At 41.3% G+C, this 27,221-nt stretch overlaps 1 protein-coding gene across 5 annotated transcripts in view; it reads right to left on the bottom strand.

The window, feature by feature from the left end:
* TMEM232 (transmembrane protein 232) overlaps positions 1-27,221 on the bottom strand; it is a 179,989-nt gene that overhangs the window by 4,889 nt on the left and 147,879 nt on the right. For all 5 annotated transcript variants that reach the window (XM_033929134.1, XM_033929133.1, XM_033929135.1 and 2 more), the window contains one exon: positions 20,512-20,753. In XM_033929134.1, the coding sequence (XP_033785025.1) occupies positions 20,512-20,753 (242 nt within the window). The remainder of the gene's footprint in view (positions 1-20,511; positions 20,754-27,221) is intronic.

The following is a 27,221-nucleotide window of genomic DNA, read 5'->3' as shown; positions in this document are numbered from 1 at the left end:
ACAAAGAACTCTTAAAAATGCTCTTTAGTTGCACCAATTGCTTCAGCAACCATGAAAAACATACTCAGTAAAAGAAAAGTAGAACGTGAGCTACCATTAAGATGTGTTATTTACTTATAACTTCAGTTATTAGTAACTAGATCTCATTGCATAAAATGGAAACTGGGCTAAAATAGCACTAGTTAGTGGTAAAATAACATGCCTTAAAAGTAGCCCACTTTGATAACTATGCCACCCTGTCCCCCAATTTTCAAGGACAAGCAAGAGCTCACAGGATGCTGTTGGAACCGCCATGACTTCCAAGGCTAAACTAAACTAAACTAAACCTTAAGTTTGTATACCGCATCATCTCCACAATCATAGAGCTCGGCACGGTTTACAGGAAATGGTGTAGAAAAGGAACTCCAATGAGGGTAACAGGACAGTGAAGAGAAAGTTTAGAGGCACTTAGTATAGCAAGGAGGAGGATATATTACATTTTTGAGAATAGCCATGGTTTTCAGATGTTTTCGAAAAAGTTGGAGGATGCCCAGATTCTGAAGTGGGGCAGAAAAGTTATTCCAGAGCTCAGTGCATCTGAAGGAGAGGGATGAACCTAGTTTTCCTGGATGGGATATGTCTTTTAATGAGGGGAAGGATAGTTTGAATTGTTGGGTGGCTCTGGTGATGTTGGGATTCGAGGAATTCCAAGATAGTGGGAAAAGGGGAGGAAGGATGCCATGTAGGATCTTGAAGGTTAGGCAAGCGCATTTAAAGTGGGCCCTAGAGACTACTAGAAGCCAGTGAAGTTTGGACAGGAGTGGGGAGACATGGTCAAATTTACTCTTTGCGAAGATTAGTTCTTGGGGCAAACCCATTCCAAGATATTCTGCCCTTCTCAAAGAGAACGCTCAAAAGGGATTTTGCCAGCTTGTTTCTCTGCCACTCCAAATTCAGGGATCTGAACCCGACTCCCTTTTGGGGGAGAGTGTGGCGCAGTGGTTAAAGCTATAGTCTCAGCAACCAGGGATTGTGGGTTCAAACCCATGCTGCTCTTTTTGACCCTGGGCAAGTCACCTAATCCCCCCTGTCCCCCCATTGCCCCAGGTACCGGGTCAAACAGGGAAAAATGCTTGTGTACCTGTATAAACTCCTGTAAACCGTTCTGAGCACTCCTGGGAGAATAGTATAGAAAATTTAATAAATAAAACTATTCATTTGAATAGTGCTTGCTTATCCCTTAGGACCAACTGACCCCTTATTCAATGCTGTTCACATGGAAACATTTTAGTTTACAAAGTTCCGGATTGAATATTTGCTACCACCACCAAGATACAGACCTACAGCAGTTCCACCCAAGTCCTCATCCTGGGCTTCCATGCCCACTTAATGCCTGTGGCTCCGCTGGCTGGAAACAACCAGGTATGGGACCAACACTCCAGCACCATCCATTTTCAGGACTAGCTGATTCAGCAGATAGGTTTTTAAACACTCCTTAGCAGATTCTGACTTCCATGGCCCCGTCGTGCTGTCGATATGAACCAATACCTTTGCTGAGGTCTGATGAACATTGGCATTGGGTGCTGCCTTAGGGCATTTGGTTCATCCTGCATCCCCAGTTCTGCTTACCAGAAGTGGCCCACTAAGCACTACCAAATATAAGTTACCAATGACCTAAAACTGACATGATACTAAGGGAGAGAGAGGGAAATTATCAATGTGAGCCACCATTAAGGTGTGATATTTTACTGTTATTAGTAACTAGGTCTCATTGCATAAAATGGGACTTGTGTTAAAATAGCATGCATTAGTGGTAAAATAATATATCGTAATGGTAGCTCACACTGATAACTACACCCCCAAATGTAATATACATGTCAAACATTCTTACCAACCTATGGTACTGTTGACCAGCTTCTTTTTTCCACATCAAGTCCTTTGCAATTTTGTATGGTCTTATACTACTGAATAAAATTTCAGCTGTAGAAACTATTCAAATTGTCTAGATTTCTTTTGAAATTGATTTTGTACCATCCAAAGAACAAGTGCTAGTTTTCTGGGTATATGCACCAGAAATTCCAGCATTGATTTGCATTGAAATAGGTTATTTTAGATTGATTCATAGCTTTATGACAAAGTATAAGAAGCAAGGGATAGATCACTGAAAGATAAAAGCCACATATAAGACACTGTACAAGTATACTGATAGGAGCTGGGGGATGATTCATTCGAAGATTGGGAGAAGTTTATATGGAGAAGAGGTTCTGGTCTTGAAGATTGAAATCTGATAGATTTGAAAAGACTGAGATAAGTGGTTTTTCTGATATCCATTTGTAATATCCCTTGTGAAATGATTATTGATAATATAGCCACTGTGGCAGTTTCAAGCAATCTACTTGAGTAGCTGTCAAAATTTAGGAATTTTATTACTGTGGACTCCCATTGAGAATGTATGTTGGAAAGTAAGAAGATAAAGACTGAGAGTTATTTTCTGTTATGTGAAGTTTGTTTACAGACCCATGATGATACAGGCTCCATTTGACAACTTGTGAGTATGGAAGCCATGTTATTGAGGTCTGGTTTTCTCCACTTTTGGTGTTCATTTGTTTTTTTTTTCATTTATTGGTCACATTTGTGTTCTATGTGAATGGTGGTCCCAATAATATTTCTACAGCAGCACGTTTAGAGATCAAGATTGGTATTTCATTTGAACACAAACCAGATAGTTATATTTTTATGGTTTCAATATAATGCAAGTTACTTTGTAACCCCATTTAATTCCCTGGATAATGTGGGATATAAGTAATTAAATATTTTTTGTCAAAAGCAAAACACACTAACAAACACTTTCCATAAATTCATACACACATTCAAATAGTTAGATTACACACCTGATCATTGCCTTCATTAGAACAAAAGAAAAGCCATGTTAAGTCAGAACAAGATCCATCAAGCCCAGCATTCTGTCTCTGGCAATGGCCACATTACATTACATCACATCTGAGTTTTCTAGGTCGCATGTATCTACATAGTTCAATGTGCGTAACAAACGGAAAACTAGAGCATCCTCTGGGACATCACAAAGTAATAAACATAAACTAAGAATACACACCTCATTAACTTCAAGCTATAAATTCAGCAAATAAAAAAGTCTTCAACTAATTCCTAAACTGGTAATGGTCTTTAACAGATCTAAATGACAATGGTAATGTATTCCATAAGGCAGCCTGATATGACAAAGATGAAATGAACTGCTTCCTAAACTTGAAATGCCTAACCAATGGAAAGGTAACAGCTGGTTTCTAAGACAGTGTACCACATTGAAAATAAGTCTGCATATGTTCTGGTAAATCACCTTGTGAGTTAATGTGCAGAACTGCCTGGCTGGCCCGGAACCTTCTCTCCGACGCCAAAATTGATGTTGAGGGGAGGGGGGAAGGCTTGTGGGCTGGCCGCTTGTGCAGTCGCTGCATGCACCTGGCCCATCTCTGTTGCTGCATCGGCGGTGGCAGGGGAATGGAATGTGGCAGGATCAGTGAGGGAGGGGGGGAATGGAGCGTGGCAGCTTCGGGGGTGGGGCAGGGAGGCAGGGAGAAATCAGCGGCAGCAGCGGTGGTGGCTTCAGTGAGGGGGCAGGCAAGGAGAGATCCCAGGCGGCAGCCAGTCCATGTATCCCCAACAGGTGGCCTGTGTACCCCCTGGGGTACGCATACCACAGGTTGAGAAACACTGTTCTAAGGCAGTGCCCAAATAAGTCTGGATACAAAAGAAAGGACTGAAGGTTTTCAGAACTTCATTTGCATATACAGTAATTGTGGACAATTCAAGTGGCTGGATTTCAGCTTGTAGGAATAAGAATCCAATTCTGACATTAAATTATAGACTTTTGCAAACTAATTTAGAGATTTATAATGTTTATGCTGATGTCCAGTTTTGAACGTGCTCATTCACCTTGACTGGGAAGGAAGCTAGAAAGCAGATCCTGGGAAGCAGAGGATAGGACCCACAGTTGAAGACCCATCCTGTTTGGAGGAAGGATTCTTTTCCTTCTATAGTTTGCTGTGGCATCCTAGTGGAGTACTACATATATACCATAAGTATGTTCAACCTTCTGGCTGGTGGAGAACTCCTACCTGTTACTCTTTATTTAAATCTCAGAACCCCCTAGTCTATATAGCATGCCTTTGAACTGTAAGTGAAACCTCTACTGAACTTTACTGCAGTGCTACCCAGGGTAGCAGGCCATTTTGTTTAAATGAATTGTTTGTACCATCTGCAAACCTCAGTAACAGGGATAGGGAGTCAAGTAACGGTAGTTAAGGAGATGCGGACTGTTATCAGAATGGAGTTGATAGTGAATAACTGAAGAGACTTTACCTCGTTGGATTCCCTCTAAGGGAATGACTACACGGACACTCAGGAGCTCATAATTGAAAGAGAAAAATGTCCAAAAACTGGCCTAAGTCGGTACTTGGACGATCATAAACGAAAGACATCCAAGTGCCGATAATTGAAACAGATTTTGGACATGTTTACAAATGACCTAGGCCTTCCCAGTGCCGCTGAATGACCAGAGCTAAATGGGGTGTTTCAGGAGGAGTGTCGAGGGCAGGATTTGGGCAGGACGTGGGCCGTGCTAGATTTAGTCATACTGAATGTATAATTGAAACTTTTACAACACAGCCTAGACCAGGGATAGGCAATTCCGGTCCTCGAGAGCCGGAGCCAGGTCAGGTTTTCAGGATATCCAGAATTAATATGAATGAGATGGATTTATATGCACTACCTCCTTGAGATGCAAATCTATCTCATGCATATTTATTGTGGATATCCTGAAAACCTGACCTGGCTCCGGCTCTTGAGGACCAGAATTGCCTACCCCTGGCCTAGACGGAACTTGGACGTTGTGACTTAGACCATTTAAAACATGGTCTAAGTCACAAAAAACTACCGTATTTTCACTCATATACCACGCACTCCTGTAAAACGCGCACACGGGTATAGCGCGCGGGGAACACAAATTTATGTAAAGAAATTTTTATATACTGCGCACACCCGTATACCGCGCATGCCGCCTCGACTCTCCCGTTGCCGCCCGACTCTCCTTTCGCCCGCCCCGACTCTCCTCTGGCCACCCCGACTCTTCTTTCGCCCGCCCCGACTCTCCTCTCCCCCTTGAAGTCCTGTCCCCACTCTGAAAGCCTGAAGCCCCCCCGACGTCTGATTCACCCCCCCCCCGCAGGACCGCTCGCACCCCCACCCCGAAGGACCGCTCGCACCTCCACAGCCTCCCCACCCCCCCATCATGGAGAAGCTCCTACCGTTGTCCTGCTGCTTCCTCTGCCGGCGGTCCCGGCCCTTCTGTGAGCCCTGCGTCTGCTGCTTCCTCTTCCGGCGGTCCTGGCCCTTCTGTGAGCCCTGTGTCTGCTCTTCCTCTTCCGGCGGTCCCGACCCTTCTTTGAGCCCTGCGCCTGCGCTGCTTCCTCTTCCGGCGGTCCCGCCCTTTCTCTGACATCAGAAAAAGGGCGGGACCACCGGAAGAGGAAGCAGTGCAGGCGCAGGGCTCACAGAAGGGCCGGGACCGCCGGAAGAGGAAGCAGCAGACGCAGGGCTCACAGAAGGGCTGGGACCGCCGGCAGAGGAAGCAGCAGGACAACGGTAGGAGCTTCTCCATGATGGGGGGGGGGGAGGCTGTGGGGGTGCGAGCAGTCCTTTGGGGTGTAAGTGCGAGCAGTCCTGCGGGGTGAATCGGACGTCGGGGGGTGGGGGAACTATGTAAAAAAAAAGTTGTAAAACGCGCTCACGCGTATAACGCGCATGGTTATGCATAGTTTGTAAAATTGTGTATAACGCGCGCGTTATATGCGTGAAAATACAGTATATAAAATGACCAGATAAGCAATGCAAACACATAGTACAGATCTCCACACACTACCCCAGTGATCACCCCCCCCCCACATAAAAATCATAATCACAACTTTAAATATCTGTCTCCAGAACATCAGCATCTGGCAGCCTGCCATAGGAAAGCCTAGTAGATCTGCACAGAGGCGGCTTAAGTCATCTTGAGGGTGGGTTAGCGACCCATGGAGAGGAGGACCCAGGCCCATAAGCCACATCACTGCTTATGGTGAAATATGTGCACTCCCCAAAAAACCCCAAAACTCTTTTGCACTGCCATATAAGTGGCTCTTGCAGCCATAAGGGCTATTGAGGTTGTAGACAGGTGGGTATAGTACATTTTAGGGGTGTTTTGGGGGGCTCACCATGACCTATAAGGGAGCTGTAACAAGATGTTTATGAGGCACCCTTTTTGTGAAGTTTATAGCAGTGCCCTGTAAGGTACCCCACTATTCAGGTGCCATGTCTGAGTGTCCAGTCCATCACTTTGCTAACCCCTCCCATGTCCAACAGGGCTTATTCTAGGCGTTTTTGACTTTAACGAATATTTGGACGAAAATGTGGTATAAAGATGGACGATTTAGCAGCTTGGACGATCAGACGGCTGGACATATAGTTAGATGATTTTCAGGAAAAAAAATATTTTGGACGTATTTTTCGAAAATATGTCTTAACCTGTGTCTGACTTTGGACAACTTGCGACTTAGGCGAAAACAGACTTAGATGTTTCTTTTGATTATGCCCCTCTCGGTGTATAGCCAAAACAAATCACTCGGTTTATTAGAAAAAAAAATCAGGAATAAAACAGTCAGTATTATCAGAAAATATATATAAAAAATATACTAGTAAATCAGAGTAATCTGTATGGCCATACAACGGAGAGAAAGATACATGCAGATGCTAGCAATTTCTGTATTTATGTTAGGGTTTCTGCCCTCCTTATATAATCACTGGGTTATATACACAAGTTTCTTTGTCTTGTGAGATCCGCCCCAGCTCTGTCCATATGCCGTCCCTAAAGGTGCAAATCTGCTGCCTAGCTATCCCATCCCTAGTCCACAACTCTATCCTTCCCTGGGGGGAATGTGTTCTTGAACTTTCTTCTCGAACTTTCCATTCTTCACATGGGTACATCAGAACATGGTACATCAGCCCCCATCTTTGGGGCCTGGCATCTCTTATAAGTTCTTAGGTTCCTGGAGCCAGTGTGCCCATATATGGAGTGCTCTGCTGACATGACATGATTTGTTGCTCTTCTGCCTTCAACACTTCCAGTGTCCAGTGTCCTTGGGAAATAGTCTGTTCAACAGGGAATCGAAACTTACACACTTACATTGGCCACAAATTAGCATCTGAGCATCTGAACTGAAACCAGTCTGTAATAACCCTTGACTTCAGAAGATTGCAGGAAAAGGTCTCCCATGTGAAAATAGTCTCCCATCCTCTCACTCTCCATGCCCTAACCATGGCCTTTTGCCATCTAGTTAACTGTTGAGCGGTCACTATGTTGCTGTTTTGCAGATTATTGACTGGTCACTCAGGTGGCTCTGGTCTTTCTCTCAGGTCTCTTCCAGTCACTAGCAGTCACTCAGGTCTCTTCTGATTACACAGGTCTCTTCCAGTTACCATAGGTCTTTTCCAGTCACTTGGGTATCTTCTGGTCACCACTGATCACTCAGGTTTGAGCCTACGGGGGGTTAGGTGGGTGCCAGCATGCGTTCCCCCAAGGGTCTCACTTAGGATGTCCTGTTGCCAGGAACTCTCCCTCACTTGTCTTTTTGGGCTCCAGGTCTTGTATGTAAGTTTGTTTCTCTTGGGGTGAGATCTGTTCCATCTTGACTAAAAATGAAAATGAACTTGTTTTGCTTGGCCTGCTGAGAAGAACCTATAGGGCTGCTCCAAGCAGCTTTCTTTCAGCGGTGATTGAGGTGATAGCGAATTTACCCCATCACATTGCCATATAACTGTATACTTGAATATAAACCCATCCAAGTATAAACCAAGAAAGCAGTCCCCCTCCCCCAAAGAAGGAAAGCCTAACTCAAATATAAAACAGGAGAATTTACATTCAAATGTTTCTCTCCTCCAGCAGCAGCATTTCATTTGCTAACTAGAGGTTGCTGTGAAGGGAAGGGATTGGAGGGAGGAGCAGAAAAAACATGAGAATGATGGTGACTGGAAGAGGGCTGGAGATAAAGATATTATGCACATCAAATTTGAATTATTAACAATTAATTGTTTGAGGCATTTGAGGCATTATGTAGGTCAAATTGCAAACATAGAATGATATTCCATCTAAGTGTTTCTCTCCTCCGGCAGCAACATTTCTCTCCTCCATACTCCCTCCCCCCACCACTGTGATGAATGGAATTTCTTCCTGTATCCCACAGCAACTGGTACCAGTATTTCTTTTTCCACACATCCTTTCAACCCCTGCAGTAAACATAATTTCTTCCTCTATGACACAGTGCTGGCATTTCACTTACCTAACCTCCTCCAGCGGACACTTATGAACAAAGTTTTGCACTGGGCGAGTATGCTGGGCCTTAAGCATGCATAGACGCTCAAGGCCCAGCGCACCAGCCCAGCTCACAAATTTGTTCTTAAGCATCTGCCAGAGGAGGAGGTTACCTAAGTGAAATTCCAGCACCACAGGATGGAGGTGGAGGGACGTCTGGAAAAAGAAATACCAGTCACCATATGATATAGGAAGAAATTCCCATCACCATGATGGTGGAGGAGAGGGCATGGAGGAGAAAAATACTGCTGCTACTTGTACTGCTGATGGGTGGGGGTTGAAGAGTTAAAAAGAGAGATCCAAATATAAACAGAGACCCCAATTTTTGGACTTTGTTTTTAGACCATAAATCTCAGTTTATAGTAAATATGGTAGTTAGAAAAAACATCCATTTCAGTAACAAAAGCCCCTTATATTTTATATTTTCATCTTCTAAACTAGTTAGGTAGGTTAAAATCTTTTGTGTACTGATTAAAGTTTTGCTTTACTGAGATACCAGTCATATTACAGAACATGCTTTAGGATGATGGCCGCTGTTGAAAACACGTTGCTGGGCTTGATCTGAGCTAATATGGCTATTTTTATATTCTTGTAACAATTTACAAACAATATGATTATTATTTCCATAAACAAAATAATTAATACATTAGCACAGCATGAACTTAATATCAGCAATTGGAAAGAATTTTAAGAATTGAAAATTGTGGATACAGTATTTACATTTTATCTGAAAGGCTGCTTTAGCCTGCCATCTTGTGGCATATTTTCAGGTTTTACTGCAAGACTGGAAGATTTCTTTTCTTTTTTATTAATGCAGTATGAAGGGTTAATAACATTTATAAACTAGTGGGAACCTAATAGGGTTTGAAATTTACCTAACACCACCCTAAAGTTTTCTGATACCAGTAAAGCTTCTTTTATACAAAGAGCCACAATCAGAAGGTCCTATTATCCACAAAATAATTCACAGTTAATGTTTCATTCTTTATTCATTCATTCCATTTTATTAAACACACCTACCATCAGAAGGAAATGCTTCTAAAAGTAAAATAAGCATAATAATTGATTTTATAGCATAACTAACATTTCACAAAACTTAACATGAAAATCATAAATGTCTCACCACAGTCTTAATCTGCTAGCTAGTACCTCCTTTATACTAATACTACCATCTCTAATTATCAATCTACTCCCAAACTTTTATTTAACTCTTGCTGGCCTTAAACTACCATATTCCCACAATGATATCCTCATTCTTTTCTGACAAATCAGATTAGTCTGTTTCGTGTCATCTCGTACATATTAGAGTTGACAAAAGCCGAGTTTGTATAGAACAACTATATATATATCTACTATAATAAAACGCTAAGCACACATGCGCACTTCTACCTGCATGTTCCGTGATCTGTATGTCCGTTGCAGGTAGGAGTGTGCATGCACGCCTAGGGTTCTGTTTTGCCGTAACGCAGTTCATCGTCATCGCCCACCCCCCTGCCGCACCTGAACCCCCGTTGACCCTCCAACCCAACCGTCCCACCGCAAGACGACCACAAACCTCCCGCCTCCAGCAGCGTCTGCAGCACTCCAAACCCGCTGCCTCACGGCCCTCCACCGCCCCGATTTCCTCTGCCGCGTCCATGATGACATCATCAGAGACGCGCCAGAGGAAATCAGGGCAGCAGAAGGCCACTATGCAGCGCACCCAAAGCGCTGTGGACGCTGCCGGAGCCAGGAGGCCTGTCAGTCGACTCGCAATGGGAGGGTCAGTGGGGCCGGCTGCACGGCGGCGGTAGTGGCTGCGGTAGTGGTGGGGGGGGAGATGGAAACATGCTTCTCAAGGGTTATACTGCAAAGGGGGATGGGAGGCAGGCAGGCTAGCTTCAGACACTGGGGGGCACTAAGGACATAGGAAGGGGTACTGAGGGCATTAAGGACATAGGAGGCACTGAAGGCACTAAGGAAACAGGACAGAGGCACTGGGGGCACTAAAGACATGGAAGGAGGCACTGGGGGCACTAAGGACACAGGACGGAGACAATGGGGCACTAAAGACACAGGATGGAGGCACTGGGGTCAATAAGGACATTAGAAGGAGGCACTGGGGGCACTATAAACACAGAACGGAGGCACTGGGGGCACTAAGGACATGGGAAGGAAGCACTGGGGCCACAAAGGACATAGGAAGGGGCACTGAGGGCATTAAGGACATAGGAGGCATTAAGGGCACTAAGGACATAGGAAGGGGCACTAAGGACATAGGAAGGAGGCACTGAGGGCTCTAAGGACATAGGATGGGACACTATGGACATAGGAAGGGGGCCAGGGAGACAGAGACAGAAAGAATGACAGACAGACAGAGTCCAAGAAGAAAGAAAGAGACAAAGAAAAAAAACCCAGACATCTACTCCAGCACCCGTTAATATAACGGGCTTAAACACTAGTATATATATATATATATTTAACATTCTTTATTCATTTTTAAAACTTACAATAAGTGCAACAGCAATTTATATTTAAATATATCACTTAATATCCTATTAAAATTTAATTCAGATCCCATAACCTCCCTCCCCCGTATACAATGACTTTCATCAAACATAAGACATATAATAACCCTCCCCTCTCCACATTATTTGCACTCATAAGAAAACCAAAATACCCCCCCCACACACACACACACACATCCTTCTCCCCCCACCTTGGATGTGCATATTTAAGGGGGAAAATGATATTCATTCATTACAATATTTTGTTAATAGTTCCCAAATATCCTGAAATTTCCTAAAATTCCTCTGCTGCATGGCAATTACTCTTTCCATTTTAAATATATGACATAGGGAATTCCATCAAAAGCTATAATTCAAGCTATCCCAATTTTTCTAATTTCTCACGATCTGTTGTATGGCAACCCCTGTCATGATGAGTAATAACTTGTATTCATTGTATTAGTTTGGCACTAATTTGTATCTCACACGGAAGACTCTATGATGGTGAGATGTGTGGTTGATACGACACATAGATTATAGTATTGGGCGTTTACTCGTTCATTTGACTACATAATCCCACAATGAGGTCTTCCTTCACTTAAATTTATATTTCTTTAGAAAGATTTCCTCATTGTGTTGCCTTGCACAGTTCGTTGTACAATGTTGTTATAGAACTTATTTTTTTCAATATATCTCGTACATATTAGCAGGACATCTACTCCAAAAATCAGAGGTCACAACCTAAAATGATCTCTTTCTAAAAGCCTATTAACTTTCTGAACCGAGAGGTTCTGCCAGAAAGTAAGTCACAATTTAATCTGCAAGATACTGGGGACTCGATCCATTACTAACTTTGAAAAGCGAACTTAAAAATGTGAACATCTCTATTATTCTATCTGATATAATTCATCATGTATACCACTACTATTAATTATTTCTATAGCGCTACCAGATGCATGCAGCACTGCACAGAGTCACAAAGAGTAAGAAAACAGTCCCTGCTCGAAAGAGCTTACAATCTAAAGAGGCAAGACAGACAAACAAGGATGTCATGGATACAGTTAAGGGGAACGGTTAATCAGCAGGCTCGGTTGAAGGGCAGAGGAGTAGGGTTAAGGACTGAAAGCTATATCAAAAAGGTGGGCTTTCAGTCTGCTTTTAAACAAGGGAAGGGGTTGACGGACAAATTTGGGTAATTTATTCCAGGCATAGGGGGCAGCTAGATGAAAGGAACAAAGTCTGGAATTGGCAGTGGAGGAAAAGGGTAACGCTAAGAGTGACATATCAAATGTTGAGAAACAGTTTTACTTCAGCTTATTGATTTTTGTAAATTACGTATTTTTCTTGAAAGCTTATATAACAGAAGCCTAATTGTATTCATGAAGGCATAAAGTAATTATGTAAAGCAGTCTATTATAACATCGATCATAGTAATCATCAATGGCCCATCAGATGATATGGTTATTGGATAGAAAACATAGGGTAGGATTAAATGGCCATTTTTCTCAATGGAGGACAGTAAAAGTGGAGTGCTGTAGGACTAGTGGAGTGTACTAGGACTAGTGCTATTTAATTTATAAATGATCAGGAAATTGGAACTATGAGTGAGGTGATTAAATTTACAGATGACACTAAACTGTTCAAAGTTGTTAAAAAGCATGCAGACTGTGAAAATTGCAGCAGACCTTAGGAAATTGGAAGACTGGGCACTCAAATGGCAGGTGAAATTTAATGTGGACAAATGCAAAGTGATGCACATTGGGAAGAATAACCCAAATCATAATTAAATCATGGGGGTTAATGCTCAAGAAAAAGATCTGGGTGTCATTGTAGACAATACACTGAAACCTTCCACCCAATGTGCGGTGGCGGTCACAAAAGCAAACAAAATACTAGGAATTATTTAAAAAAGGGATGGTAAACAAAGCTAAGAATGTTATAATACCTTGTGTTCTATTCTGGTCGCCTTATCTCAAGAAAGACATAGCGGAACTAGAAAAGGTTCAAAGAAGGGCAATCAAGATGCTAAAGGGGATGGAACTCCTCTCGTATGAAGAAAGACTAAAAAGGTTAAGGCTTTTCAGCTTGGAAAAAAGACAGCCGAGGGGAGATATGATTGAAGTCTACAAAATCCTGAGTGGTGTAGAACAGGTACAAGTGGATTGATTCTTTACTCTGTCAAAAATTACAAAGACTAGGGCACACTCGGTGAAGTTACAGGGGAATACTTTTAAAACTAATAGGAGGAAATATTTTTTCACTCAGAGAATAGTTAAGCTCTGGAATGTGTTGACAGAGATTGTGGTAACAGCGATTAATGTATCTGGTTTTAAGAAAGGTTTGATGGAATTCTTTATGTTTATGCTATAAATATGAAAAAATGAATGCAGGAATTTTGTATAATAATAAGATATTTAACTTAACGTGGAGTCCATTGAAAAATTTTGTTATCACTGATTAGCTGGATTATCCCCTTATTTCCTATCTGATTTGCACATCCAGGGAGGGTGGATGGGAGGGAGGAGGGATATTATATTTTGTTGTATTTATTGACCAAAGGAAAGTGCTGTTTATGATTTTAATTGGATGTATGTAGTAATGCACTTTTGTTTTTGTTCTTAAATTAGGGTGGGGGGAATGTTTGTTAGTACTTTTTTGATCGATTATATATGCTGTCTTGATGTTAATTGTATATATATATATTGTAATGTACTGTTTTCAAGTGGAAAATTAATAAAAATTTATTTAAAATAAAAAAAAGGTTTGGACAATTTCATGGAGGAAAAGTTCATAGTTTGTTATTGAGACAGACAAAGGGGAAGTCACTATTTGCCCTGAATCGGTAGCATGGAATGTTGCTACTATTTGGGTTTTTGCCAGGTACTAGTGACCTGGATTGGCCACTGTGAAGACAGGTTATTAGGCTAGATACACCATTGGTCTGATCCAGTAAGGCTATTCTTATGTTCTTATGATATCAACTTTCAAACGATCTCTTTCACATCTTTAGATGCAATGGCTTCTCCTGCTATAAGTTGCCTAAATGATAGATACTATTACAACTGTTGACATTATGTGAAAACGGAACCTTTATTTTATGATTAATGCTTAAAACCTTTCTTTGAGCAGTCATGTTTCTTTGCATCTTGTGCTAGCACATAGAAAAAATTCCCATTATTTGGAGAAATCCATTATCAAAAATGGACTGATCCTAACTTGTTTTAAATAAACTGTATTTATAAGTAAAGAATAAAAGAGTTAGCTTGTATGAAAACATTCATATTCACACAATATTGATAATGAACTATAGATTTTCATTCTTGCGCTATTTTTTTTAGCTTTTCAGCATTCAAAATGTACGATTCTACAAGTAGAACCAATCATTTCCATCTTTACAATTTTTCAGCCTTTTCTTACCTTTTACACCTCTAAAATTTTGGTTTCTGTAACAATTCCTATTAATAGTCATCATTAGCTTGTAACTCATAGAAACATAGCAACATGATGGCAGATAAAGGCCAAATGGCCCATCTAGTCTGCCCATCCGCAGTAACCATTATCTCTTCCTCCCTCTAAGAAATCCCATGTGCCTATCCCACGCCTTCTTGAATTCAGACACAGTCTCTGTCTCCACCATTTCTTCTGGGAGACTGATCCATGCATCTACCACCTTTTCTGTAAAAAAAATATTTCCTTAGATTACTTCTGAGCCTTTCTGCTACAAATCCATCCTTGGCTCGGCCCCCCTTTACTTAGTACCCCATTTTATCCTAGACCACCCATCCAAACTCACACGTAGAACCCACCTGTTTAGCTACCCTAAGGACCTGCCGTTACAAAAGATATCTAAATAGAACTCTTGCCTTCCAAGCAGGTCAGCACAATAACTGGCTGGCCCACATCATCTCACGTACTTCATCCTACTTAAACTTCAGGAAACTACTAAAAACTAATCTTTTCACCCGATTCAAACCCTAAGACCCCTATGCTCCTTCTATCTCTCTATGTCCTTTATGCAGATTGTCTTGACCTTCTTCCCTGTACCATTTCATTGCCATAATTGTACCCATCTTTGCTGACTGTACCATCCTTCGCCGATTGCACCACTGTTCGCTGATTGTTCCATTGATTTTTTTTTTCTTTCTGTTTGTACCATTTTTTCTCTCTGTTGTACCATTTTTTCTCTCTGTTGTACCATTTTTTTCTCTGCCACCTATTTTTCTCTGATTGTAACATTGTACCATTTTCGCTGATCGTCCAGCCCTTCTTCGTTGTAAACCGCCTCGAACTACTATGGCTTTGGCTGTATATAAGAAATAAAATTATTATTATTATTATCACCTCTTAACTTCATCCTATGCCCTTTCATTCCAGAGCTTCCTTTTAAATGAAAGAGACTTGACTCATCTCCTCTCCCGTCTTTCTTCTAAAATTTACATATTGAGATATTTAGACCATGCACCATTTTAGTAGCTTTCCTCTGGACCGACTCCATCCTTTTTATATCCTTTTGAAGATGTGGTCTCCAGCATTGTACACAATACTCTAAATGAGGTCTCACCAGAGCCCTATACAGGGGCATTAATACTTCCTTTTTCCTACTGGCCATACCTCTTCCTATGCACCCTACCATCCTTTTAGTTTCGCCATCACCTTTTCAACCTGTTTGGCCACCTTAAGATCATCACTTACAATTGTGCTCTTCTGTCGTGCACATATGTTCTTCACCCTCTAAACTGTACTGTTCCTGGGGGATTTTTCAGCCCAAATGCATGACCTTGCATTTCTTAGCATTAAATTTTAGCTGCCAAATTATAGATCATTCTTTAAGCTTCGCTAGGTCTTTATTCATGTTATTCACACTATCCAAGGTGTTTCTCTATTGCAGATTTTGGTATCATCTGCAAAGAGGCAAATCTTACCTGACAGCCCTTCAGCAATATCACAGAACCTTGAGGCACACCACTGGTAACATCCTTTTCCTCAGAGTGATGTCCATTAACCACTACCCTTTGTTGTCTTCCACTCAACCAGTTCTTGACCCAGAACGTCACTCTGAGGCTTATCCCAAGGTCACTCAATTTTATTTATCAGACGTCTGTGTGGAACACTGTTCAAGGCTTTGCTAAAATCTAAATACACATCTAGCACACTCCCTCTACCCAATTCTCTAGTCACCTAGTCAAAGAAATTGATCAGATTTGTCTGACAAGACCTACCTCTAGTGAATCCATGTTGCCTCTGGTCTGTAATCCACCGGATTCTAGAAACATCACCATTCTCTGTTTTAAAAGTGTTTCCATTAATTTGCTTACCACAGAAGTCAGACTGACTTTATTTATTTATTTAGATTTCAATCCCATCCTCTAGTGAGCTCAGAACGAGTTACAATTCCCTACTTGTTCCTTACTTCCACGTTTGTGTAGAGGGACCACATCCACCATTCTCCAGTCCTCCGGTACCACTCCTGACTCTAGAGAAGCATTGAAAAAGTCAGCCATCGAAGCCTTCAGAACTTCCCTAAGTTCCTTCAGCATCCTCAGATGTACACCATCCGGCCCCATAACTTTGTCTACCTTTAATTTAGCTAGCTCCTCAAAAACACAACCCCTCTGAAAATCAGGGTCTACCACTCCTCCATACCTATTCACATTTGTCTTCTGTGGTCTCACTCTTAGCACTTCAGCCGTGAACACAGAACAGAAATATTTATTAAGTAATTCAGCCTTTATCAGCTTCTACATATTCCTTCCCTTCACTTTTGAGTATCACAATGCCACTTTTGCACTTCTTCTTATCACTGATATATGTAAAAAATGTCTTGTCTCCCAGTTTTACTGTGCCATCTATTTTTTCTTCCATTTGTATCTTTGCTTTCCTGACTATTCAACCAGCCTCTCAACTTTGTCCAGATATTTTTGCCTGTCTTCCTCTTTCATTTCGTCCATTTTTTCTAGTCTATTAATCTACTCTTCATTTTCTCAGTTTGAAGATTTTCCATATATATATATATATATATATATATATAAATCCTGTCCACTGTTTATCTTCTCTATTCTTTGTCAATGTAATCTTTTCATATATAATCAGTTTTATTTATGTGCAGCAACTTTGCTATGTGTCTTCGTAACCTATCTTCAAATTGCATAATACTTTATTCTTTTTTTTTCAGCTGATTTAAACTATATGCCTTTCATCTTACTCTCTAGAGCTTTCATTGACAGCTTCATTTTCTTCTCATCAATAACTATGCCATTGACTTATTAGCAGCAATATAGCTCTCACTTATCTAGTGACATGTTTTCATAAAACAAAACTAGATAAATGTATTAAAAGAAATGATTATTATGCTAACTGTGCTGCCTGATAAAGTGCTGATCTAATTTAAAAGTATTTTCATTTAATAAATTGTTAACTATTGATGCTTTTTACCAGAATGTGCCAGACTAATGGGGTTTAGGATTTTTCTCAAGTGCAGTCAGTCTATGGTTTGGTTTCTATTTGGTTCCATAATAGGACTGAGACTATAATTAAGCACATAAGTTACTGAACCGAATCTAGAACATTATGAGATGTACAAACCTGCTCTCTAGTCATGGGATAAGGACTGTCATAAGAACATAAGAATAGCCATACTGGGTCAGATAAATGGCCCATCTAGTTCAGCATCCTGTTTCCACAGTGGTCAATCCAGGTCACAAGAACCTGGCAAAAAAAAAAAAGATGGATGGTTTTCTTGCCAAACCTTTCCAATTAGCTATTTTTGAAACCTATATTCTAGATGGATATCTATACTGTTGGTCAATAGTTTGTCTAAATCTCAAGGGGGTGTGCTAAAGGTGTGGTGTAGGTGTGACTTGGATATTTTTCTTCCATAATGAAACATTTAAGAATACTACGTCCAGGGCACAATTTGGATATTTTGGGCTAGACCTGTTTTAATAATGAATAAGTGCCAAAAAGGTGCCCAAACTGACCAGATGATCACTGAAGGGATGTAGGCATGACCCCACACACAAACTTCCCTAGGTCACTGACAACCCCCCCCTCCAAAAAAAAAAAAGTAAATGAAACAGTACATGCCTGCCTGTATGATAGCTGCAGGTGTTATGGTCAGTCCTAGTAAAGCAGCAGGCAGGTTCCTGGAGTAGCATAGTTGACAGTGTAGTCAACCATACTGTAGAGATAGGAACTCAGGATCATACCCCACTCTAATACTACTCTTATGGTGAACTATGTAAGCTTTCTAAAACCCACTCTAATCCCACTATACCTATATATAGGTGATACCTGCAGGCATAAGGGCTATTGGTGGTATACAGTTGGGTCCAGTAAGGTGTTTTGAAGGCATCACCACAGAAGAAGGATTAGGGGAAGTCATACTCTTAATCCACCACTGTTTTTGTTTCCATCAAAAGTGATACTAGCATATACTGAACTTTGTGATAGCTTGGGGATGCTGGACATGTATGTTTTCAAAATAGCAACATACACATGTATATGTTGGCATATAGTGTATAGATATATATTTAGGATTACCATATTTTTCTCGGTAAAACCCCGGATACCTGGCCACGCCCCATTTTGCCTGCCCCTTGAATAACATTTATGTGAAGTTTTTGTATCAGTTACATCATTTCACCTTTACTTGATTATCGTTCAGTAGTATATTATACTTATTCAATACCAGTATAATAAAAAGAAATAATGAATAAATACTGTAAATTTACTTTTCACCCGTCTATTATAGAAAAGGCTCTATACCAGCAAATCCTTTTTTAAAATACTAGCAGGAATCAACACATCCTGACCCATACATCTCAACTCCACTTTGTATGTTCTTTTAAAATCTGCCTTTACACATCTGCTATAATATATATAATGTCACATAAATGCTTTTTATTTTTTTTTTTTAAACCCACCTATACATTTGACATAACAAATGTATAAAGGCATTTGATATCAGGACCAATATGTTTTAAATCTTTTCCTAAGAGGCAATTCATTTACAAATTTTACATAATTAAGGGCTCACACTTATTAAAAAAAATCCGCTTTACAGTATTTGCTCACAAAAAATTTCAAAATATAAGACTGTCACAAGTCCATGCACTATTTAGTAGATTTCAGGGTTTCAAGATTTATTAAAAATTTGTTATACCGCTTAATCTGAAATTCAAAGCGGTATACAATAAAATTCATTTTCAGCATATAATGACATAAAAACAATAAAATTCATCATAAGCATACAATGACATAAAAACAATTGATTAAAAACAGAACATATCATTACGGGGGATTTGTCAGTAAAAACATATGTTAGTAAAAACAAATGTACATACACCAGACAAACAAAAATAACAAGAGGAAAAAGGGGAGAACTACAATCAGTAAAGAAAAGAACAATAGGGAACGGAGAGACCTGAAAAATAATGAAGAAATTGTTGCCCTAACGAGGACAGTTATGTCTCAAAAGCGTCTATGAATAGGAAAGTCTTCAACTTAATCTTGAAAGGGTCTACTGAAGTTTCTTCCCTTATATAGTTAGGAATAGAATTCCAAAGGGCAGGTGCTGTCATGGCAAAATAATTGGATCTTAAAGTATTAATATATTTTAAGGATGGAATGTTAAGGAGATTGTCAGCTGCGGAACAGAGAGATCTGGTTGGGCTATATGGAATAAGTAGTTTATCAATAAATTTTGGTTGATTGTATAATTGGGTTTTGAAGGTTAAAAGAAGAAGTTTGTAACTGATTCGGTGCTCGATAGGTAGCCAATGTGCCTTATGCAGAAGAGGGGAAACATGGTCATATTTCTTTGCATTATAAATGATTTTTACTACTATATTCTGCACAATCTGAAGTTGCCTAAGTTCTTTTTTTGTTGTTCCTTTAAAGAGGGCGTTGCAGTAATCTATACATGAAATTCCAATCATGAGGCAGTAATCCGGAGACTAGGCTTGTCCTAACCAGATCCAAAATACCTGAGCCAAAAGTAGAGAAAAAAATGTTTCAAGAGGAAAGGAGGAATTATTTCAGCCTTGGTACCCTTTAGTATTTAATGAATTCAGGCATCTATGAATGTCTTGAAGGGTAGGCAAAGAGAACTTTGAACATTCTGAGAATGGAAGGCTCTTTGACATATTACTATTAGTAACAGGCGAAGAATTATGAGTGGTATTAGAATTTCTCTGTAAAATAGATACTCTATATTTGTTAAAGTTGGAGTACTTGTAATGGGTGCATAGACTAGTATTGTGAATTCCTAAAATACAGTATGCAATTATTCAGAAAAGTCAATTGTCTGCCATAAAATGCTAAAGATAAAATTGAAGAAAAAGCTGAGCATTGGGTTAAGCATAAGAACTTGTTTTCTTATCTATTCAGAATGGTTGAGAACCAATGAGAAACACAACAAAAATAAACTAGACAAGATGCATCATACTAATGTCCTAACTTTTACAGCTGGGATATATGCTTAATAGTGAAGATTAAAATTCATTGACAAATTGATGGGTGACTTTTTTGGGGGGAGGGTGTCTTTTTTTTTTTTTTTAACTCTGATGTTACCTACTCTGTTACTAAAATCAAATGAGAGAATAAAGTATATAATTAGAAATTCCTTACCATAAGAAGTGAGACACTTTCTTTTCCATCTTGTGTTGCTTTGATTGAGAATGCTGAATTTGTGATTTTTTGGGTAATGATGTCCTTGGCAAATGTATATAATGTGTAGTAGGAAAGTAAAACGAACAGAGACCACTAGCAATTCTCCAGCCCACGTACTGGAAGCATGCTAAGCTCCTATGAGTTGACAGAACTTTTCCATTTCTACTAATGAAAGGATTGATTGGACCATTTATTTCAGCCTGTAAAAAGAAAAGAAGCACATTAGAATTTGATGCTCACAAAAATGAAATAGTACATAAGTAGGTGCCTATTTGCCTTATAAAATTACCCTCCATAAGCTTAAGCTTAACTCCTTTAAGTCCAAAGCTATTTGTTTCTGTTGGAAATCAGCAATTCAAATCAAGCTCCCTCCACCTTGGATATCCTATTGACCTTCTGTGACACCATTATTATTCTTGGGGGGCAATGGGATTATTTTCTTTTGACTCAGATCTATGCTATTGTATGTTCCTATTTCTGCACTTTAGGTAAAACTCACTTATTAAGATCAGAACTAGAGGCCTTGGCTCTTAATCCATAATTCAAGGGCTCATTCTTAGAGGACTTGACTATTTGTAATCTACAATGATATTAAAATGCATAAACTCATACAAAATACAGCTAAGGTTCTTCATAATGTGTTTAAGTCTGATCATGTGACCTCTTTACTGGGTTTTCCATCATTGGCTCTTCATCAGTTGGAGAACCAATTGGAGATTTTAAAACTGTTTTTCGCTCACTGTGCCTTTTTAGTGGCACTTCCACTTATCTCTCTGATTTTCTCCTACCTTAAATCAGAGCAACCAATTAACTTTACCCCCTCCCTCCAGGTTCAGGCTAGAGATAACACAATGAGCAGTCTGTGCACTTGACTCCTCTCCTGTGGAATTCCTTCATCTTCACTTAAGGATGTATGCTAATGGAGGCCACAACTTAAGGATAAATACCAACAGAGGCACTACTCCTTTTATGCTGCTAGTTGAAGGTGGTGCTTCAATACTGTGTTTTCAGTCACTAAGGACAGGCTTCCCTAGAGTCTGAGAGAGTTTGCCTATGTCTTGCTATTGAGAATGCAACAGTGAAACAACAGAACCAAACCACTGGCAGAACTGGATATGGAAGACTCCCGCTCAGCTTAGAAGGAAAAGTGATGAGGGGGGAGGGAGCGGGACTGGTTCTAGGGTGGCATGCTACTTGAGGGGGGGAGGGTATTGCCTGTTGGAAGGGGGGCTGGGAGATATCTGTGTAGTTTTGGAAAATGGTAGTCAAACATATATGTGGGCTACCTCTTGGCTACTATTTTGCAACCTACATATATGAATAGCAGCACACACGTGTTTAAACCCAGGTGCTGTCCTCATCTACATTATAGGCCTCCCTGTGTAAGTTCTCTTCAAATCTTTCGTAAACCATTAAAAACCTGGTTATTCTTCAAATTGTAAATTTTTTTCCACCATTTCTCCTTTTCAATCTTACTACCGAGTCAAGCTTCATCGTTATAAAGATGACATTGTCTATAAATTCAAGTTTTAATTTAGTTTAGTATCTTAAGCAAGGCTTATTAGGAGAGTGCACACTTAATAAGCCTGTTAATATTTCCTATCTTGATTTATAACTCCATGTTCACCATTTTTAACAGATCTAGAATTTGAGTCCACAAAGGACCTCAGGACTTGTGTTTTTCTTGGCATCTTAACTTAGAGGTCTACTACTGTTAAAATATTTGATTTTCTCTAAATGATTGACAAGATATCCCTCAAATCATTATGCACCCTTAATACATGCTTTATATTAATAAGACAAAACCTTTACCAAATTTCTGCTTAGCTGTACTATTAGATTAATTCAACACCCCAAAACATGAAAATGTACATTAAGTAGCATATTTCTTCATTGGTGCCTTTTAGGCTTTTGCTTGTTCTGTCGGTGAAGAGCTGACCACTGCCACATCTTTAAGTTGTGTGTAGCTGTTCTTTGACTATTTCAGTTTTGGAAATATGGCTGCTGCTGGGTAAGTTAATGAGATGAGGTACTGTGCTGTCCTTTTCTCATAGCTTTTGTAGATGGACTGGAAGATCAGCAACAGGTGCTGCAATCCTTGTGAATTAGTTGTGATGAGGATTTTTTTCTTCTTTTTCAGCAGACCCCAGGGATCCATACACTGAGAAAGGTTAATGATTTAGCCATCAGTGACAATGAAGTACATTAAAAATGTACAAATCAGTTTGTAATGTTTAATATTAAATATTAATCCTTCTTGACATGTTGTGGTGCTGTGCTTTGACAAGAAAACTGTTAACATTGCTTTTCTCAGAATTGTATCTTTGCCTTATTTCTAAGTGAAGTCATGATTTTTTTTTTTTTTTAAACTATGATCTGTTGCTATATTACCTTCATTTTCATTTTTCTTTTCTCCTTTCACGCAGGCATATGCATCTGGATGTGATATTGTAATTTTAGGAAGTGATTTTTAAAGACTACAAATAATTCCTGGAGCTATACATGGAAATGTTCAGGTGGGATGTGTGGACTGTTTGCTACAACAAGGCAGGGTAAGTAGGAATATTTTGTGTTGTCATTCCAAATGTAAATAGGCAGAATTATTCACTGAAACCAATACTTGTATGTATTTTGTTACTGGCATTGTTTTCCCCAATATATTACCATATATACTTGAATATAAACCGGGATTTTGAGACCAAAAAATTGGCCCAAAAATGGGGGGGCCTGGTTTATATTTGAGCCAGGCTCTGCCTCCCCTCCTTCCTGCCCTACCTTCAAACCTCTGCCAATCCCTGGTGGTGGTGCAGCAGGCAGGAGCAAGCTTTCTGAACTCCTGCACCGCTGCTAATCGGCTGCCGCAGATCAAATTTCTTCAGCCGCTGAGCAGCACGAGCAGGAGCGCGATTTGGCACTGAGCGGCTTCCTTACTGGCTTCCGCAAATTCTGATAATTTGCTGGAGCCAGTAAGGAAGCCGCTCAGCACCGAGCAGTAGTGTCAAATCGTGCTCCTGCTCGTGCTGCTCAGCTGACGAAACTCGATCTGCACATCTGGTTAGCAGCGGGGCAAGAGTTCAGAAAGCTTGCTCCTGCCCACAGCACCTCCACCAGGGATCGGCGGAGGTATGAGGTTAGGGCAGGGAGGGGGGCCAGAGGGCAGAACCTGGGAGGGAGGGTGCAGAGTCTGACAGGGGAAGGAAGAGTGCTGGGTGCAGAGCCTGACAGGGGAGGGAGGGAAGGAAGGGTGCTGGGTGCAGTGCCTGACAGGGGAGGGAGGGAAGGGTGTTGGGTGCAGTACCTGTCAGGGGAGGGGGCTGGGTGCAGAGCCTGACATGGCAGGGCACTTGAATATTAAACCGCCCGACTTATATTCGAGTCAACCATTTTTTCTCCTTTGGGGGAGGAGGAAAAAGGGGGTATCGACTTATATTCGCTTATATACATATAGAGTTTCCATACCCAGAGACCACATGCTTGAGGACCATCTTTCCTGTTTTGTATCTATACTCTATCTATTTGATTTGATCTCAAGTCTTTTTTTTTCCATTGATAAGCGAATGATAAAAAAATTTCTTGTCATCAGCAGCAGATGAATCCAGAGGTATGTGGGTTATGACCATCTACTAGCAGATAGAGATAGAGAATACTGGCTGACCATGTTGTTTACCATCCTATATGACAGAGATCAGTTTAGTTCTATCTCTAGCAGGCAAATGGATGGTGTCTCACAGGCTCCGGGTTTCATCTTCTGGTTTGCTTCTGTTCTGGGTTTTCCAGTTCAGTGGAGCCGGGGGGGGGGGGGTGTTTTGGCTTGGTGTCTGTCTAGTGTAGGGGTACACCATATGGTGTCAGGATCCCTACTCTCCACTCTCCCTATTCATTGTTTAAAAAAAAAAAAAGGTGAAGAGCAACATACTGCTACGGCCCTTTGAAGTGTGGAAGAGCAGTTATACTGCTGCATTCTTCTCTAGGAGTGGGGAGTTACATGCACATTGAGCAATGCTTCCTTCAGACAACTTTGGTCCAAATCTAATAAGGATCTTATCCATTAAGGTTGCAAGTATTACCTTGTCTTGTCAGCCTTTCATGGGAGTACTACAATAGGACCAAATCTGTCAGATCACATTCCTCTTTCCTTTGGGACAGGACTGGTTAGCAGGGTTGTTGAGCCACATGGCTGCACTGCCATATTGGTAGTGGCCATTTTTATTTCCCCTTCCCGTGTTCTGGGTTAGATTTTTCTCTAAGTCTGGTGTTTCTCCCGAAGGGGGGGGGGAGTGTTTCTCCCAGTATTTCTGGAGTGCTTCCCTTTAGGGATCCTTGAGCGTTGTTGGTTGCCGTGTATTTTTTTTTTTAAGCAGGTCTGACAGAAATGGCTAGTTTTCCTTGCTACAGGTTGGCCATGCTGTGGCCATGGTTCCGCGCATGTAAATATTGGCTCTCTCTCTCTTCTTGGAGCGGCTTGGCCTGTGGCCTAAGTCGGTACTTCCTACTAGCAGCTTTTTTTGCAAGTACCAATCGCTTTAGGTTGTGTTGGCTCTAGGCTGGTTAGCCCTTCCTGCCTTAGAGTTCTTTGGGAGCCTTCAGGGCCTCCGCTGGGGTCTTCTTTTAATGGCGGCTCTTCTGCTGGCAAGGATGTGCTGTATCTCAGTAGCACTATGGTTGCTTGGGTGGCTGCAATGATGGCCTTTTAGTCAGATCTCTGACCTGGGACATTTTGCTATCTGGGAGACTTCAGCCGTGCTTTATTTATTTTATTTTTTAAAATATGGGTCCATGGCCTTTTGTGGAATGGGTGGCTCTTACACCCTGTTTCTTGGGGAGGGAGGGGGGCATGTTATTAGCACCTGGTTTGCAGTCCCATCTACCTTCTTGGTGGTTTCCTGCTCCCTATATGGTCTTGCTATTAGAGAGGGCTCTACCTGTCGTTCCTAGGAGCAGCTTGTTTTGGGGAGCCAATTTGTTTGCCTGAATTATGCCTCCAAGTTGAGGCTTTCTTGGTTATCCAGGCAGAACACTTGGAGTGTCCTGTCAATTCTAGTGGGCAACTCCAGCTCTGGTCTATTCAGCCTGGATGTTTTTTTTCCTGCCAGGTTGTTCATGGTTCTGCTTACGGCCAGCCTCTAACTGATGCCTCTTGCCTAGGTGAACCGCATTTCCAGTCATTTCCCAGGATAGTTTCAGGGGCTCAGCTGAAGTTCCATCTCTTCCTTGACAGGTGGCCGCAGCTCGGTTATTATCTAAAGGGTGCAGTTTCCTGTCTGGAGAGTGAGGGTGGCTCCAGCACTATTCATAGAGTGAACCTCTTTCTCGGGATATAGAGCATGTCTGCCTCTCAGTTTGGGGAGCATGACTTCCTCTCTGGAGGTGGAATACTTCTCACATTGCTCCATCTGGGCATATGGAACTGTTCTGTTTTAAGATGTACAGAGCTGCTCAGTCTATGATTAGGCAATGCATATCTATCTATGCCTACAGTGCATGCCCCTGTCGCCAGATAAAGAGTGCAATGCTACCTCAGGATGCAGAAGGATGCTCTGTTTATCTTTTTGCCTATGGTGGTAGAGCATAGCTTCATCTATGCATGGGATGTTAACGATTGCACCCGTTAAGACGGTCTTTTCTTCTGGGGAGGTTGCATTGAGTTTCCACCCTGTCTTTTTGGTTTGGTTTGGGATACAAAGTGCAGCTCAATCTCTGGCTGTAGAGCACAGTTCTATCTCTGCATCTAGTGTACGGTTGCTTCTCTGGATGTGCATGGGGCTGTTCCAGGATGTAGAGAGTAGCTCTGCCTCTACTGGGGGGAAATGGATTTCCACCTAGGAGTTTGTAGTGCAATACTCTCCTGTCGGTGGCTGTGGGTTCAGCTCTCTCTGAATGGAGCGCACAGTTCCCTCTCTGAATGTTGAGCAAGTAGTGCACAGCTCCATCTTTGACTGTAGGGCGCAACTTCATCTCTGCCCATCATGATGCTAAGAAATTTTATCCTGAAAATATTTCAGGAGCCCATCAAGGTCAGTTTTACTGCCTGAAAGTCTGCTGCAGAGTATGAAGCTGGATATCAAATTTCACCTTTTTAAAAATCCATTCCTGCTATGAGCATTTGAATTTAATTTAAAGCAGTGGTGTAGCTCGGTGGGCTCATGCTAGGGTTACCAGATTTTACTCCTGTAAAATCTGGACCCATAGTCCCGCCCCCAGGCCTGCCCAGTTCCACCCAGCCCTGCCCCATTATGTCCAAGTCACATCCAATTCCACCCCAGCCTTGCCACCCAGCCCCACCCCAGCCTTGCCACCCAGCCCCACCCCCTCAACCTATTCTCATACTTGGGACCATGTCGGGAGGGGATCTGTGCATGCACAGATGCATCACGATGACATCACTTGCATGCACGTGACATCACCGCATTGCATTCCTCCCGACGCGATCCCAAGGTAGCAGCTTTTCAAAACCCAGACAATGCCAGGTTTTGCCCAGGTAAATCTGGATATCTGGTAACCCTAGCCAAAGCCCAGCCATATGATTTAGCTGCTGGGGATTCTCAAGCCCCACCAGCTGAAAATTCCCAACAACTCTTCCTCCCAAGTACCTCTTAAATGCAGATCTTCAATGGTAGTGAGCAGTGATTGATACACACTGTTTGTCCCTGATGCCCCAGCCTTCTCTC

The sequence above is a fragment of the Geotrypetes seraphini genome, chromosome 1 (assembly GCF_902459505.1).
Source record: "Geotrypetes seraphini chromosome 1, aGeoSer1.1, whole genome shotgun sequence".
Lineage (NCBI taxonomy): Eukaryota > Metazoa > Chordata > Amphibia > Gymnophiona > Dermophiidae > Geotrypetes > Geotrypetes seraphini.
This window is presented reverse-complemented; position numbering and strand designations above follow the sequence as displayed.